This window comes from Mirounga angustirostris, unplaced genomic scaffold (genome assembly GCF_029215605.1).
Source record: "Mirounga angustirostris isolate CCGP_5_RB_7025 unplaced genomic scaffold, mMirAng1.0.hap1 SCAF_1, whole genome shotgun sequence".
NCBI lineage: Eukaryota > Metazoa > Chordata > Mammalia > Carnivora > Phocidae > Mirounga > Mirounga angustirostris.
In genome coordinates, this window is record NW_026991709.1 from 204,129,854 (window position 1) to 204,143,746 (window position 13,893).

Here is a 13,893-nt window from a genome sequence, read left to right on the forward strand (position 1 = left end):
CGCGAGGCCAGCCGTAAACGGCTCCCTCGCGCCACTTCCGGCCGGCTTCCGCAGACGGGGCTGGTGGGCGATCGTGAGGCGCCGGAGGACGTTCCCTGCGGCCGGAGCCATGGAGATGCCTCTGCCGCCCGACGGTGAGGCCCAGCCTGGGCTCGGGGACCGTCCCTCTCTCCCTGGAATCCCTTCTTGGCCCTCCCCGCCTTCCGGGGTTTCCGGGCCTAGGAGGTGGCGGGGCTCGGCCTCCCGGGTTCGCCTGCGGCCTCTTCCGCGGGTCCCCGCATCCCCGGCGCGCGTGTGGCCCCTATCGGGACCCGTACAAGGGCGGCCTCTGTGGAGCCCAACCCTAGGGACCCCGGCCCGGCGGACGGGGGCTGGGACACCAGGGCCCCCGGATTTGGGCGGTCCTCGCTGACGCCCCGCGTGGCCTTTTCTCCGTCCTCCAGACCAGGAACTTCGAAATGTCATCGACAAGCTGGCCCAGTTCGTGGCTCGCAACGGGCCCGAGTTTGAGAAGATGACGATGGAGAAGCAAAAGGACAACCCGAAATTCTCGTTTCTGTTCGGAGGCGAGTTCTACAGTTACTATAAGTGCAAGCTGGCGCTGGAGCAGCAGCAGCGTGAGTTCTCTCCAGCTCTCAGGCCGTCCCTTCGAGCGATTCCTTTCTCCGACTCCAGTTCGGGCTCTGCCACAAACCGCCTTCTTGTGGGCCGCATGCTCTGTCTCTGAAAATGGGGCAGCTGGGCCTTCTTGATGCCTTCCGCTGTTCCCAGGGCCCTGCACCTAGCGGCTGCTGGGCCCGAGTGTAATGGAGAATGAGGTTATCGATCCTTCTCCTGGGCTCCGGATCAGGGATTTCTCTATCGTTTTTGCAGATGTGATGACTTAGGTCAGCAGAAGCAGAGTGGCTGTTTCGGTGTTTTCTAGGGTGGAAGTGAGAGAAGCTGGACCGGGACCCTCCTGGCAGGCACTGTCCAGCACCCATTGTGAGCTCTCTGTGTAGATGGTCTAGCAAGATTTTTGTGCATTTCAGGTGTTTGCAGTCCGGACCCAAAAGACTTGTTCTTTGGGTTTTAGTTTTTGTCAGATGTTTATCGATGTTCACCGGGTTGGGTATCAGGATGCCAGCCCTGCCCTCAAAGAGTTTAAGGTGGGTTTAAGAATCACAGCTGGCCTTTGAATAATAGATAAGTAGTCACCAGGTGGTGGGTCCCTGAGGGCAGAGCCCACATCTGTCTTGTTCCATACCACATTTCTAGATAGAGTGTTTGAATGAATGAGCAGGGGGCTGCCAAGTAGATGGGCATTGAAAGGTGAATCTTTCCTAGACTACAAGCTCCCTGAGGCCAACCAGACCTTGTTTGGGTCATTGTTGTGCCCTACGACATGGGACTTAGTAGGTGTTCAATAAAAAGTTTGTGAGAAACAGCAAAAGTGCTGTGGTTTAAATGAATACAATGTGTTTAGGGAGCGGTAAGAGAAATCATGAGAGGCCCAGCATGGCTGGAGCATAGGACGTGTGTAGAGGGGGGAAGGGTTTGATCTGGAGTGGTAAATGCCAGGGGGAAAGTTCGGGTTTTCTCCCACAGTCTAGGGTTTCGTCTGGTGCCCAGTTAGGTTTGAGGTGGGGGTGGGGGAGATTTGCCTAAAATTGTAGGCAAATTGTTGTATGCACTTGAGTGTTTTTGGGGCAACCATTCCTTAGCCCCAGCACATCACTTTGGAAACTGCCGCTATAGGCGGTGGAGAGCCACAGGAGAGTTTGAAAAAGGGAGAGGTGGGTCAGGTTTGTGTGGCCAGTGTAGAGGACAGGCTGGAGGGGGCGTGAGTGGAGGCTGCAGACCGGGGAGGTCTGCAGGTGAATGAACAGGGCCGTTGATGGTAAGGTCTGAATTAGGTCAGCAGGTTGAGTAGGAGGGAGTGGGCATGGGGGCAAGTGGGGTTAAGGGGTAGAATTCATTAACTGGGGCATCAGTCGGATATTGATGAGGGTGGCATAACCCGGCAGAGGACGACTTTGGCTCGCGTGACCGTGAGGTAAGACGCTGTTTTCCCTGCAAGGGGAGCCCACTCCCTCCTTGGAGGGTCAGAAATCAGACGCCACTTAGGACTTGGTACTGTAATGGGGGGAAGGATACGGTGCTTCTAGCAGGGAGAGATGGGGGTTCAGGAAATGCCTTCTGCAGGCAACAACGTTTCAGCTGAGATTAAAGAATGTGTCCGAATTAGCCAGATGGAAACAAAGAAGAGAAAAGTGTTCAGGCCGGGGAAAGAGCCTTGGGCTGGGAGTGGGGGGCAATAGCTCAGAGTGGCTAAAGCCCAGAGAAAGGGGGATGCTTGGAGTGGACAGAGGCCAGGGTGCAGAGGAGGGAGGGCTGGCTGGACTTAGGAGTTCTCCCGGAAGCTTTGGGGCGGCCCTGGAGGATTTCAGGACTGGGTCGTGGAGCGGGCTTAGCCACTGTAGCTGGCGCTGCACCTGGGTAGTTTGAGAAGAGTGAGCCCCGAGGCTTTTCTAGAGTGGCGCTTTGCAAAGTCCAGTGAAGGACTAGCTTTTATTTTTCGTTTTGTAGAACTTCCAACCTGTTGTGGAAAGTACACTTTTGCAAAATACAATAAAACGTGATCTGTGAAACATCGAGTTGCTATAAAGGTGCCAGAAGGATCCCTTGGCCCGTCTATACTTGACTGGTCCGGGTTTTGCCCAGGGCCAGCCCTCAGACCGCACCTGAAACAGGAGCTTCCGGCCATGCTGTTGAGAAGTACAGGGGCGGGACCCGACGCAGGGAGATCAGTTCCAAGGGTGATGCAGGTGACAGCAGAGTCACGGCAGGGACGGCAGGGACACAGGCTGGAGTGTCATCTAGGAGCCTGACTTCACTACACGGGGTGGCTTGTTAGTGCGAGGTGCAAGGGAGAAAGAAGTGCCCGGACCTTCTGGGCTCCGGGTGTGGGCATAGCCGTGCCAGCCACGGGGGCCGGGAGGGGCCGTGGGGAGGGGAGCACGTGGCGAGAGGACACGCGGGCCTGTGTGCTGTGCCTTTGGAAGGTCAGTGGGCTGTCTGGTCCGTGATCAGATCCATCGCGCGAGGACTCCAGGAGACGGTAGAGGAAGGAGCGTGGCTCGCACACAGTAATTGCCGCCTCGCAGCTCCTGTGTCCCACTGCCCTATGGCTGGCCCAGGGGAGAGGGCAGACCAGGCATCCCCGCATTCAGGGGTCCGGCAGAGGAAGACAAAGGGGCCTGGGGGTGGCCACACAGGCCACGTGAGACAAGGACCTGAGACGGGGCCACGGGGCTGAGGAAGGATGTCCACAGTGGCCCGGGGTGGGGATGCACAGCCAGACGGCCATGGGCCGACCTAAACGGGAGCTGAAGGATTGAAGATGAGTCTCAGCTATAAGACCGTTGCCAGAGGGCCGGGGGGCAAAGGGAGAGTTTTTACAGACAGAAGCTGCTGAGGAGGTGGCGGGGACGGGACACGAGAGACACCCTTGGGGAGGGCCGTTTGTCCGCCAGTGGCCGTGGTCTGGGTTCAGCCGAGGCTCCGGCCTGGGTGAGGGGTGGAGGGGGATGGGCTTGGTCTCAGCTGGAAGGCCGCTGGGCCAGGCCAGATGGTGGGCGGGAGAGGGGCAAGGTGACGTCCCACCGGAAAGGGTCCAGGGCTCGGGCCCTGTGAGTGGGGGGCCGGGTGCAGAGCGAGGGGGCTGCAGTGCGGCACCGGGGTCCTCTTGTGGGTGGCGAGGATCGGCAGGGGCAGTTTCTGGCTTGGGGCTGCCTGAGCAGCAGCCGAGGGGCCACCTCCTCATGGGGGCCGCCTTTCCTCCTCTCCCGCCAGTCATCTGCAAGCAGCAGGCCCCGGAGCTGGAGCCGGCCGCGGCGCTGCCTCCCCTGCCGCAGCCCCCGCTGGCCCCGGCTGCGCCCATCCCACCGGCCCAGGGAGCCCCATCCATGGACGAGCTCATCCAGCAGAGCCAGTGGAACCTGCAGCAGCAGGAGCAGCACCTGTTAGCCCTTAGACAGGTACGGCCCGCTCCTCTTCCCCGCTTGCCCTCCCGCTTCCCCTCCCGCTTCCCCTCCGGGTCCTGAGCTGGCTACCTGGAGCTCAGCCTGCGCCTGCCTCGTACATCAGAAGAGTTCCTCACCACTCGTCAGCAGGACGACGGGGCTGCCGCCACGTGTGGTGTGTTCAGCTCGACCCCTGATGCTGGGCACGGGTTGCTGCTTCTTGTGGGTGAAATCACGCCACAAGCTCTTTGATGCACAACACCCTTTGTGCGGGGATGGACACCCAAGGTTGGGGGGTTGGCGCACGTTGGAAACTGTAACAGTGAAGTCCAGGTGGCCTCTGGTGCCCTTGGCTCCGGCTCCTCGCTAGGTTGCCCCAGGCTGTCGTGCGGAAGGACCCTTTTGTCCTGGTTTGTCATCGTCTGAGTTTTTGGCCGAGTGCAACAGGATGAATTGCCAGAAAAACAAAACAGTAAAAAATAAGATCTCTGAAATACTAGCTGCGCTTTTATTACTGGATACAGATGTAAAATTACCGTGATTTTGCCAAAAACATTCTAGAAAGCTCCCTGTCCGTTTCCCCCTCTGTTTCCACACAGAGCTCATGGGGGACCGGGAGGCCCGACGGCCACTTCCCAGTGCGTGGATCTAGTGCGGGGCCTCGTGTCCCTGATGGCTAGTGCGGTGGCTCTCCTTTTCCTTGACTGGCGACAGTCTGGATGTCCTCTCAGTGATGTTGTCTGTCCACACCTGTCCCTCGGTTTTTTTTGTTTTTGTTGAATTGATTTGCTGAGGTTCCTCGTTCTTCTGGGTGTTCGTTTTTCTATCCGTCACCTCGGGGCAGACGTCATTTCCTGCTGTGTCCTGTCTTGCTTTATCCTCTGCTTGCCGTGTCCATGGCCGTGACCGTGACTGTCCCAGATACCCGTGTCAGGCTTTGAGTGTGACCTCCTGGTGCTGGGAGGCAGGGCACAGATGGACCAGGCTAGTCCTGGGCTGAGGTCCCTCCTCACGCAGTCTCCATCCTGCTCGGCCTCCCAGGAGCAGGTGACCGCGGCTGTGGCCCACGCCGTAGAGCAGCAGATGCAGAAGCTCCTGGAGGAGACCCAGTTGGACATGAATGAGTTTGACAACCTGTTGCAACCCATCATCGACACATGTACCAAAGATGCCATCTCGGTGAGGGGAGGTGGGGGCTGGGGGGGGGGCGGGGGTGCTCTCAGAACTTGGTGCTCCTGTTGAGGGGGGGAGCCCGCTGCAGGCTGGGACTGCTCTAGGGGAGCCCGTCTGGCCCTCCCCTTCCCTTGTGAGCACCGTGGGCAGGACAGCACGTGGGCGAGGTATGCTGCTCGCGGGGCCGAGACGGAGCCAGGAGGCAGGCGGCAGCCTCGGTGTGCCCCTGAGCCCTGGGACGCCACGCCCTCGGGGTGTGCCCTCACCCTCCGGGCGCCTGCACACGCTCCAGCTCACCGTCAGCCTGGCTGTTGCAGGCCGGGAAGAACTGGATGTTCAGCAACGCCAAGTCTCCCCCGCACTGTGAGCTGATGGCGGGCCACCTCCGGAACCGCATCACAGCCGACGGGGCGCACTTCGAGCTGCGGCTGCACCTCATCTACCTGATCAACGATGTCCTGCACCACTGGTGAGGGCCCCGCCAGAGCCCGCCTTTCCTCTCGCTCTTTCTGGCCCACTACTGGGCTGCCGTGCTGTGCTCAGTAGCCTGGCCTGTCCTGGGACTGTGGGGGCCACTTGTCCAAAGACCCTAGAGGAGGGTTGGTCTGAGCCAGGAGCTCTCCGTCGGGAGGACAGCCCACCCCAATACATCTTGGCCTCTGCCCTGGACCCTTCACTTCACCTGGGCCACTGTCCCCTCCTCACTCTCCTTGGGGCAGCCTCTGGGTGTCTTTCCGCATCCGTTTGTATCCAGTGCCAGCTTCTCTTCGCGTGATCTACGCACAGACGCCGCCCTGTCACCTGACTCTGCTGCAGGGTCCCCCCCGTGGGGTCCTCTCTGCTACCCTCTGTGCCACCCCGCTAAGACCAGCCCCCCGCCCCCCTCCCCCCAGCCCTCCCAAGGCCAGGCTGGTGTTTGCTCCTGTGCCGCGTCTGGTCCCTTATGATAGAGGTTCACTTAACAAACCCAGACACCTGGGCCAGAGCAGGCCTGGGGAGGGGACCGGCGGAAGCGCACGTTGCTCGCGAGGCTGGCGCTCAGCCGTCCGGACTGGCTGTCAAGTTTGGCTTTGAGCTTGGCCTGGCCAAAGGGGACGGCTCCCGTGAGAGCAGCAGAAACGGACTCTGCCTCTCCCCCACCCTTCCCCCATCTTGCTCCATCTCCTGCTGTGCCTGTGCACAGCCCGGGTCCCCACCCCTCTGCTCCCCGTTTCCTGTGCCACACTGGCCACTCCCTGCCTTGTCCCTCTATTTCTCTGCTGTTGGGAGGTCAGCAGCTGCTCAGAACCTTCTTGGCTCTCCTGCTTCCACCAGCCGCTCTGCTGACCAGGGCAGCTATGCAGGGCCATGGCCCGTTGCTGGCAGTTGTCCAGCCATGCCGCTCTTGAGCTGTGCTCTGCCAGAAGCCGCGTGCCGCTCACCCTGTTCCCCTCCCCTCCCTGTCCCGGCGTCCCAGCCCCGCACTCACTGCTGGCTCTGAGCACCCTTGGTGAGCTTGGTGCTGGGAGGGCTTCTGGTTGCTCGCCTCCGACCCCGCATCCTCCTCCAGGAGGCCACATGCGTGCCATCGGCCTCTGTCGCCTTACGGCACAGCCCCAGGGGCCTCTGCAGCGCCCCCGGGAGGATGGGAGGGCAGGCTGCCTGGCATGCCCGCACGCTCCCTCTGCCTCCCGAAAGCGGGGCTGAAGCCGAGGTCTTGTGCACAAGGGGTGACAGGGCTGAGGGAGGCCACGTGGACAGCTGGGGCTCCTACAGGCCTCGGGTCCGTGGGTCCGGGCGGCCTTGCGCCACCCCGGGAGGGAAGGCTTATTTTTCTGATGAGACCAGGGTGATAGCCCTTGCTCTGAAGGTCCCCAGGCTGCTCTTTGCCTCCTCCCACTGCTGTCGGCCTGTCCCTTGGGCCCAGGCGCCAGCACAGGTCTTGTAGGGAGCCCAGCCCGCGTCCCGAGAAGGCAGAGGGTGCTGTGGCTGGAGCCGCAGTGGTAACGGGCGCGTGGCCGGGTCCCGCCCCAGGGCCCTGACGCGCGGAAGGTCTCTCCCTCACAGCCAGCGCAAGCAGGCCAGGGAGCTGCTGGCCGCCCTGCAGAAAGTCGTGGTGCCCATCTACTGCACCAGCTTCTTGGCCGTGGAGGAGGACAAGCAGCAAAAGATAGCCCGGGTACGTGGGGCAGCCGGGAGAGGGAAGGCGGGGGGGACGGGGCACGCTGGTTTTCCTGCTGACGCGGCCTCCCCCTCCTGCCCCACACCCAGCTCCTGCAGCTCTGGGAGAAGAACGGCTATTTTGACGACTCCATCATCCAGCAGCTACAGAGCCCGGCTCTGGGGCTCGGCCAGTACCAGGTGGGTGCCCTCCCCACCCGCACGGCGCCCTGGGACCGGGGTGGCTATCTGCAGAGGGAGTGGCGGCCACCACCACAGCACGTTCCCGGAAGTCAGGTGGCCTGCAGCCCCCGCCTGAGGGGCTGGGAACGGCTGGTGGGCTGGTGAGCTCAGAGGCCAGGTAGCATTTTCCAGACAGGCTCCCACCTGTGTCTGGACTGGTGGTGAGCAGCAGCCTCTGGGGGCTCCTGTCCCATCCACCGTGACCAGTGAGCCCTTCCCAGGTGAGCCCGCCGGACTGCATTTCCTGGCGCCCCTGTGGCCAGCTTGCCCTGCCCAGGCACAGCTACTGGCGGTGTCTCTGGCCTGTCGGCTCTGGTCCTCCGGGCTGGCTTCTGCACGACGGAAGCGTAAGCAAGCCTCGGTGTTGTCTAGACTGCCGCGGTCACGTTGTGCATAGGCAGCGTTCCCCGTGTGCACGTCTGCCTTCTCTCCAGGGAGGCATCTGCTCAGAGGACGGGGGTGGGGGGCCGGCCAGGTCTCCTTGGTCACTTCTGCTGTGGTGCCGGCATCGTGGCCCCATCCGCAGCTGCTAGAAGAAAAAGTAGAGCTCATGCCCCCTTTTCTCAGGCTGAGAGCGGTCGTTTTTTTCTGCAAGGATCTGGCTGAATGTTGGAAGCTGTGTTGACCGTTTCTCTGTGATGGTCTGGAACACCCCCCTCCCCACAGGGGAGAAGCTTTCATACTCAGGCCAGCGAGGAACATGCGTGTTATGCTTTTAAAATTTTCCCCCCCTTTTTTGTTGTTAAATAAAGCAGTAGACTTATTGCAGTCTATCACAGTGGTGTGAACTGCTTTGTCCTTCCTGAGTTGGTGACCGTCACTCATGTTTACTCAGCTGCCCTGGTCCCTTCTCGTTACCTCACTGAGTTCTCCTCCAAAATTCTTGGAGGGGGGTCCTGTTACTGTTCTATTTTACAGCTGAGGAAACCGAGGCTCAGCGAGGTTGGGACTTGCTCAAAGCCAGGTGGCGAGTGAGCGGCACGGCCCGTGACGGCAGCCTGGAACGCTTGTCCGGGTCGTGTCTGTAACGGTCGTGTGATAGGACAGGGTGTGGCTGTCGTCGCGCCTTCCCATTAGCAGGGACTCCCAAACCTCGCTGAATCTAGCATCCTCGTGACCGGCTTTGGGCTGGAGTGAGATGCTCTGTGCTTGTCTAGACTACTGCTCCGAGCTCCCCGGGCTTTCCAGGGCTTGTTCCCCGAGTGGCTCCAGAAGGGGTGGGACTCGGCAGCAGGCCCCGAAGAGTCCATCCGAGTGCCGGCCGCTCTCCGCTCTCCCTGCCAGGCGACACTCATCAACGAGTACTCCTCGGTGGTCCAGCCGGTGCAGCTCGCCTTCCAGCAGCAGATCCAGACCCTGAAGACGCAGCACGAGGAGTTCGTCAACAGCCTGGCCCAGCAGCAGCAGCAGCAAATTCAGATGCCACAAATGGAGGCCGAGGTCAAGGCCACCCCGCCGCCACCTGCCCCACCGCCGGCCCCCACGCCCGCTCCTGCCATCCCGCCAACCACCCAGCCTGGTACGGGGCTCCCTGGGGGGCCGCCCCAAGAAAGCAGCCTTCTCCCCCCAAACAAGGGCTCTGGTTCTGTGGGTCCGGTTCTAGGGCCGATTCTAACCTGTTCCCAAACATTAGGCCCAAGGATTTCATAGGCAAATGCCACCAAACCTTACAGCTCAGGGGATTCCTTTCCTGTACAACCATCCCAGAGAACACAGAGAAAAAGCTGCCCAAATCAGCTTTCGAGACCAGGCTAACTTTAGACCAGATGGACAAAAAAAAGGAAGTATGGATATCAGGCAGCATCCCTTTTGAACAAAGATGCAGAAATACTTCACACCTGAAATCTAGCAAAGCATTAAAAAAGATACACCATGATGAGAGAGGATTTGCCCCAGGAATGTGCAAGGATGGTTTAGCACTTAGAAGTCTCACAAGACAAATGAGGTGGGAAAGAATGATCTTTCAAGTAGACGCAGAAAGGGTTTTTAATAAAATTGAGTAATGAAAATTTTTGAGCAAGCTAGAATAGGTACAGAGTAAGTTAAGGTTTCAAAGAAGGGGGCGTGCCCCGTGTGAGGTCAGCCTCCCCGTGGCTCGCCGCCCTCCTGGAGGCCATCAATTTCGGGTGGGCTCACGCAGCAAGGATTTCCCGAGACGTAAAGGCCCAGCCTGGGTTGGTCCTGGATGGTTGTTGAACATGGTTTCAGGCGGTGCTCGCTGACCATTGCCTCCGCTAACCACCCTCTTGCTTGGTTCTAGATGACAGCAAGCCTCCCATCCAGATGCCCGGCTCCTCTGAGTATGACGGCTCGGGAGGAGTCCAGGATCCTGCGTCTGGCGGTCCCCGGGGCCCTGGGCCCCACGATCAGATCCCACCCAACAAGCCCCCGTGGTTTGACCAGCCTCATCCCGTTGCTCCTTGGGGCCAGCAGCAGGTATTTTCCCAGACTTGTGGGGGCGGGTGGACCCTCTCCTGTGTGGGTCAGCGGGCTGGTAGTGGCTTGCTGGGGAAACGGAGATTTCTGCAGCGGGGCCCGGGCTGGGCAGGTGGGGGCAGGCCAGGACAGTCAGGGCTTCACACCCGACCGGTGCTGACCACCTGGACCTCTTAGGAACATTGGTTCCTGTGTTCCTGTGAGGGCTGGGCAATTTCAAATGGTCAAATACAGCAAGGTGAGCGGTTTCCGTCCACTTTCTAACTGGTTCAGCCAGCACGGGGCCAACATTTGTCTCCCTGGAAAAAACATTGTGCTTGCATGAGGAAAGGGAAGGTCGGACATGTAGGGCCGGCGGTGCTTTCTGGGGCAGAGATGCTGGTCACTCTCTCTGGTTCTTTGGGGTCAGAAACTTCTAGGCCAGGGCAGGGGTCATCTCATCCAGCTTAGCATGACTGGGAAACACTGGAAGCATCCACTTGCTCTCTGGCCACTGGATCTGATCCAGTGGAGCCTTTGGGCACAGCCCAGGCCTTTCCTGGACGTCCACCTTCCCCTTGACGGGGTCTAGTGGTTGTGGCCCTGCCAGGTGACTGGGGAGGACGGGAGGGAGACTGCTCTGGACTGACAAGTGGGGCTTATGGCTTTGAGTTGCCTATTGTACCCCTCCCCGCCCCAAACCTGAGCTTCGGGAGAAGAGATTACTTAATTTCACCAAAGATTGGGTATCCCCGTAAAATCAGCTCCCACCTATGAATGCCAGTTGTGAGCCATGTGGTATCAGGCATTTTATGGGCGCCATCTGATGAGGGAACAGTTCTCATACCCCTTGTGTAGGTGTCTCCAAGGTCAGCCTTCTTTCTGGGGGCTTGTGGGATGGGCTCATGATGACAAGGGTCCCCTTGCTGAGGGTCTGCCCTGGGGCAGAGGTACTCTTGGCCTGGCCTGCCCACGTGGGATCTTACACATTTTGAAGTAACGTTTTTAAAATATTGACATTGATTTGATTTGATTAGATTTTTGGTAGGCTCCACACCTAGCGTGGAGCCCAGTGCAGGGCTTGAACTCAGCGGCCCCAAGATCATGATCTGAGCTGAGATTAAGAGTCAGATGCCTAACCAACTGAGCCACCCAGGCACTCCAAAGTAATTCCCATATTTAGAATCTGGCTTTCTGACTTCTTGAAAGACCTGAGGGTGTGGTGTGGCCCAGGCCCGCCTCTGTGTGGGCATTCCGCAGGGCCAACCAGCTGTGACCCTGAAGATGGGCCCCCTGGTCATCCACTCCTAGGCATATCCCACCCTGGCCCTGAGTTTGGGGTTAAAATCCCAGTTTTAAGTCTCACAGCAGCAGCTGAGATCCAGAGCTTATGTTCTCTCCCACCCACAGAAAGACATTTCCTGCAACAGGATTTGAGAGCAAGTAGTCAATATGGGAGGTGACCCAGAAGACCACACAGGGCATGGGGGAACATGACAGGGAAGGGGCTGTCGTGTGGGTCCCTGGGGCCCAGCTCCTCCCTGCACTCCGCAAGCCGTGGGGGATGCACCTCTGCACCGGCTACCCAGGGGCGCGGGAATCGGAGTGCGCCTGGCAGCTTCCGGATCAGGCAGCTGAGCTGGGAGTGTTGGAATCCCTGGTGCTGGGGGCCTGCCCAGCTCGGGTGCGGGCACAGGAAACCCTCGGTGTCTGAGCCCAGGCACCCCAGCCCCCGCTGCAAGGCAGAGCGAAGGAGGCAGCACCGGGGCCGGGGCCGGGTCGCCTCCGCGGTTGGAGAGCCACGCCGCGGATATGTGGCCGGCGGTCGGCCAGGCCTCGGGAGGGGCTCACGTCCACCCCTTGCCTTGCAGCCTCCCGAGCAGCCGCCCTACCCGCACCATCAGGGCGGGCCGCCCCACTGTCCGCCCTGGAATAACAGCCACGAGGGCATGTGGGGCGAACAGCGCGGGGACCCCGGCTGGAACGGCCAGCGCGACGCGCCCTGGAACAGCCAGCCCGACCCCAACTGGAACAGCCAGTTCGAGGGCCCCTGGAACAGCCAGCACGAGCAGCCGCCATGGGGCGGGGGCCAGCGTGAGCCGCCCTTCCGCATGCAGCGGCCGCCGCACTTCCGGGGCCCCTTCCCGCCGCACCAGCAGCACCCACAGTTCAACCAGCCGCCGCACCCCCACAACTTCAACCGCTTCCCGCCCCGCTTCATGCAGGACGACTTCCCCCCGCGGCACCCCTTTGAGCGGCCACCCTACCCTCACCGCTTCGACTACCCCCAGGGGGACTTCCCTGCTGGTGAGTGCCAGGGTGCCCTCCGCGGGGACCGGCCCCCGTCCTGCCCCTTGTTCCCCGGGTGGTGCTGCTTCACGTCATCGCTGCGGGACCTGGGAGGTCCCCTGAGCCAGGGTGACAAGCCAGGGATGGGGTGGGGCGGGGAGGTCCTGGGATGGTGTAGAAGCCCCGTCCAGGCCCTGGGGAAAGTGGGGAGACAGACGGGCAGCCTGGGTGCAGGCACGTGGCGCACACTGGGTGGCCGTAGAGGTGACGTCCTGTTCCCGCTGCCCACACACCCGGGGAGGGGGAAGGATAAGGGCCCTCCGGAAGGGGAGTCGCTCGCAAGCCCTGCAGCGGACGGGCGGGCAGGGCAGGGGGTTCAGGACCCACGGCACCTGCGGGGCCCTTCCCCATTCCCTGTCTCGCTGTTTTCACCAGCTTTTTTCATTGCTTTTCTTTGAAGGATCTCTAGACTTTTTGATTTTTCTTTTTTCAAGAAAAATTCGTTTCTACTCTCTTGCTGCTTCTATTTTTACTTTAAACTCCGTTCTCGGCTACAAATTGAGCCGAGACCACTGAGCACACATATGGCCGGTGTGCGCTTCCCGGGGCTGTGGTAACAAAGCGCCCAGCGGGCGGCTTCCCCCCAGCTCTGGGGGCTGGGAATCTGAGACCATGGGGTCTTCTCCCCATCTTCACATCCTCCTCCCTCTGGGCGCATCGGTTTCCCGTGCCCCTTAGCAGGATGCCAGTTACGTCGGATCGGGGCCCACCTGCGGGATCTCACCTCAAGCAAATCACCTTTTTAAAATGCCCTTTCTCCAAATACGGCGATACCGATTCAGCCCGTAACGTTGCTACTTAAAGATTTTGTGATTTCCCTTGTTCCTCCTTCCACCTTGGGTCGTGTTGTGGGTGCGCGACAGGTCCGCCCAGGCCCGGCCCCTCCCCACCTGGCTACATCACCCCAGGCGGCGAGCAGCAGCGGGAGAGGAGTGCTGGACAGCACTGCCCAGAGGCAGGTGTGGGCCCCCTCATCGAAGCCCCCTGCCCGGGCACTCGTCCCCTTGCACATCTCGACTGCGCCATGGGCACCACCCAGCGCATGACTGCCCGGTAGGCCTGAGAGGAGTTTCTGTTTTGCAGAGATGGGACCCCCTCACCACCACCCTGGCCACCGCATGCCTCATCCTGGGATCAACGAGCACCCACCCTGGGGTGGGCCCCAGCACCCCGACTTCGGCCCTCCTCCCCATGGCTTCAATGGGCAGCCCCCCCACATGCGGCGACAGGGCCCTCCCCACATCAACCACGACGACCCTAGCCTGGTGCCCAACGTGCCCTACTTCGATCTGCCCGCGGGGCTCATGGCCCCCCTCGTGAAGGTAACGTCGCCACGGCAAGCACCCAGCTTTGTAGCACACACTCGTGCCGGTTCCTCGGCCTCCCCGGGAGAAGTTCGTGCGTGGCGCCCGTTTCCGGCAGGGGACAGACGCTGCTTCCCAGGTCCCCTTCCCGCTTGTTGCTACGCCCAGCGAACGTGACTAGTCAGTGGGAACGCGTCTGAGCCGGTGCCTCTTCCTCATCTTGAATTCCTGAGGCAAAATGAGCAAGGCCTGTGTCCCTTCCGCTT

The 13,893-nt window shown here is 60.7% G+C and overlaps 2 protein-coding genes across 3 annotated transcripts in view; one reads left to right on the forward strand and one right to left on the reverse strand.

The window, feature by feature from the left end:
• Positions 1–13,893, forward strand: part of CHERP (calcium homeostasis endoplasmic reticulum protein) — an 18,340-nt gene continuing 4,447 nt past the window's right edge. The window contains exons 1-11 of one of the 2 annotated variants that reach the window (XM_045862770.3): positions 1–134; positions 444–617; positions 3,835–4,019; positions 5,046–5,183; positions 5,495–5,646; positions 7,191–7,335; positions 7,428–7,517; positions 8,844–9,078; positions 9,820–9,995; positions 11,846–12,281; positions 13,407–13,645. In XM_045862770.3, the coding sequence (XP_045718726.1) occupies positions 110–134; positions 444–617; positions 3,835–4,019; positions 5,046–5,183; positions 5,495–5,646; positions 7,191–7,335; positions 7,428–7,517; positions 8,844–9,078; positions 9,820–9,995; positions 11,846–12,281; positions 13,407–13,645 (1,995 nt within the window). In that variant the 5' untranslated portion in view covers positions 1–109. The remainder of the gene's footprint in view (positions 135–443; positions 618–3,834; positions 4,020–5,045; positions 5,184–5,494; positions 5,647–7,190; positions 7,336–7,427; positions 7,518–8,843; positions 9,079–9,819; positions 9,996–11,845; positions 12,282–13,406; positions 13,646–13,893) is intronic. The other variant, XM_045862771.3, reaches the window with a different exon arrangement.
• The window catches only part of CUNH19orf44 (chromosome unknown C19orf44 homolog), a 24,369-nt gene continuing 20,464 nt past the window's right edge, over positions 9,989–13,893 (reverse strand). Inside the window, exon 10 of the mRNA XM_045862772.3 lies at positions 9,989–10,294. Within this exon, the coding sequence (XP_045718728.2) occupies positions 10,212–10,294 (83 nt within the window). The 3' untranslated portion in view covers positions 9,989–10,211. The remainder of the gene's footprint in view (positions 10,295–13,893) is intronic.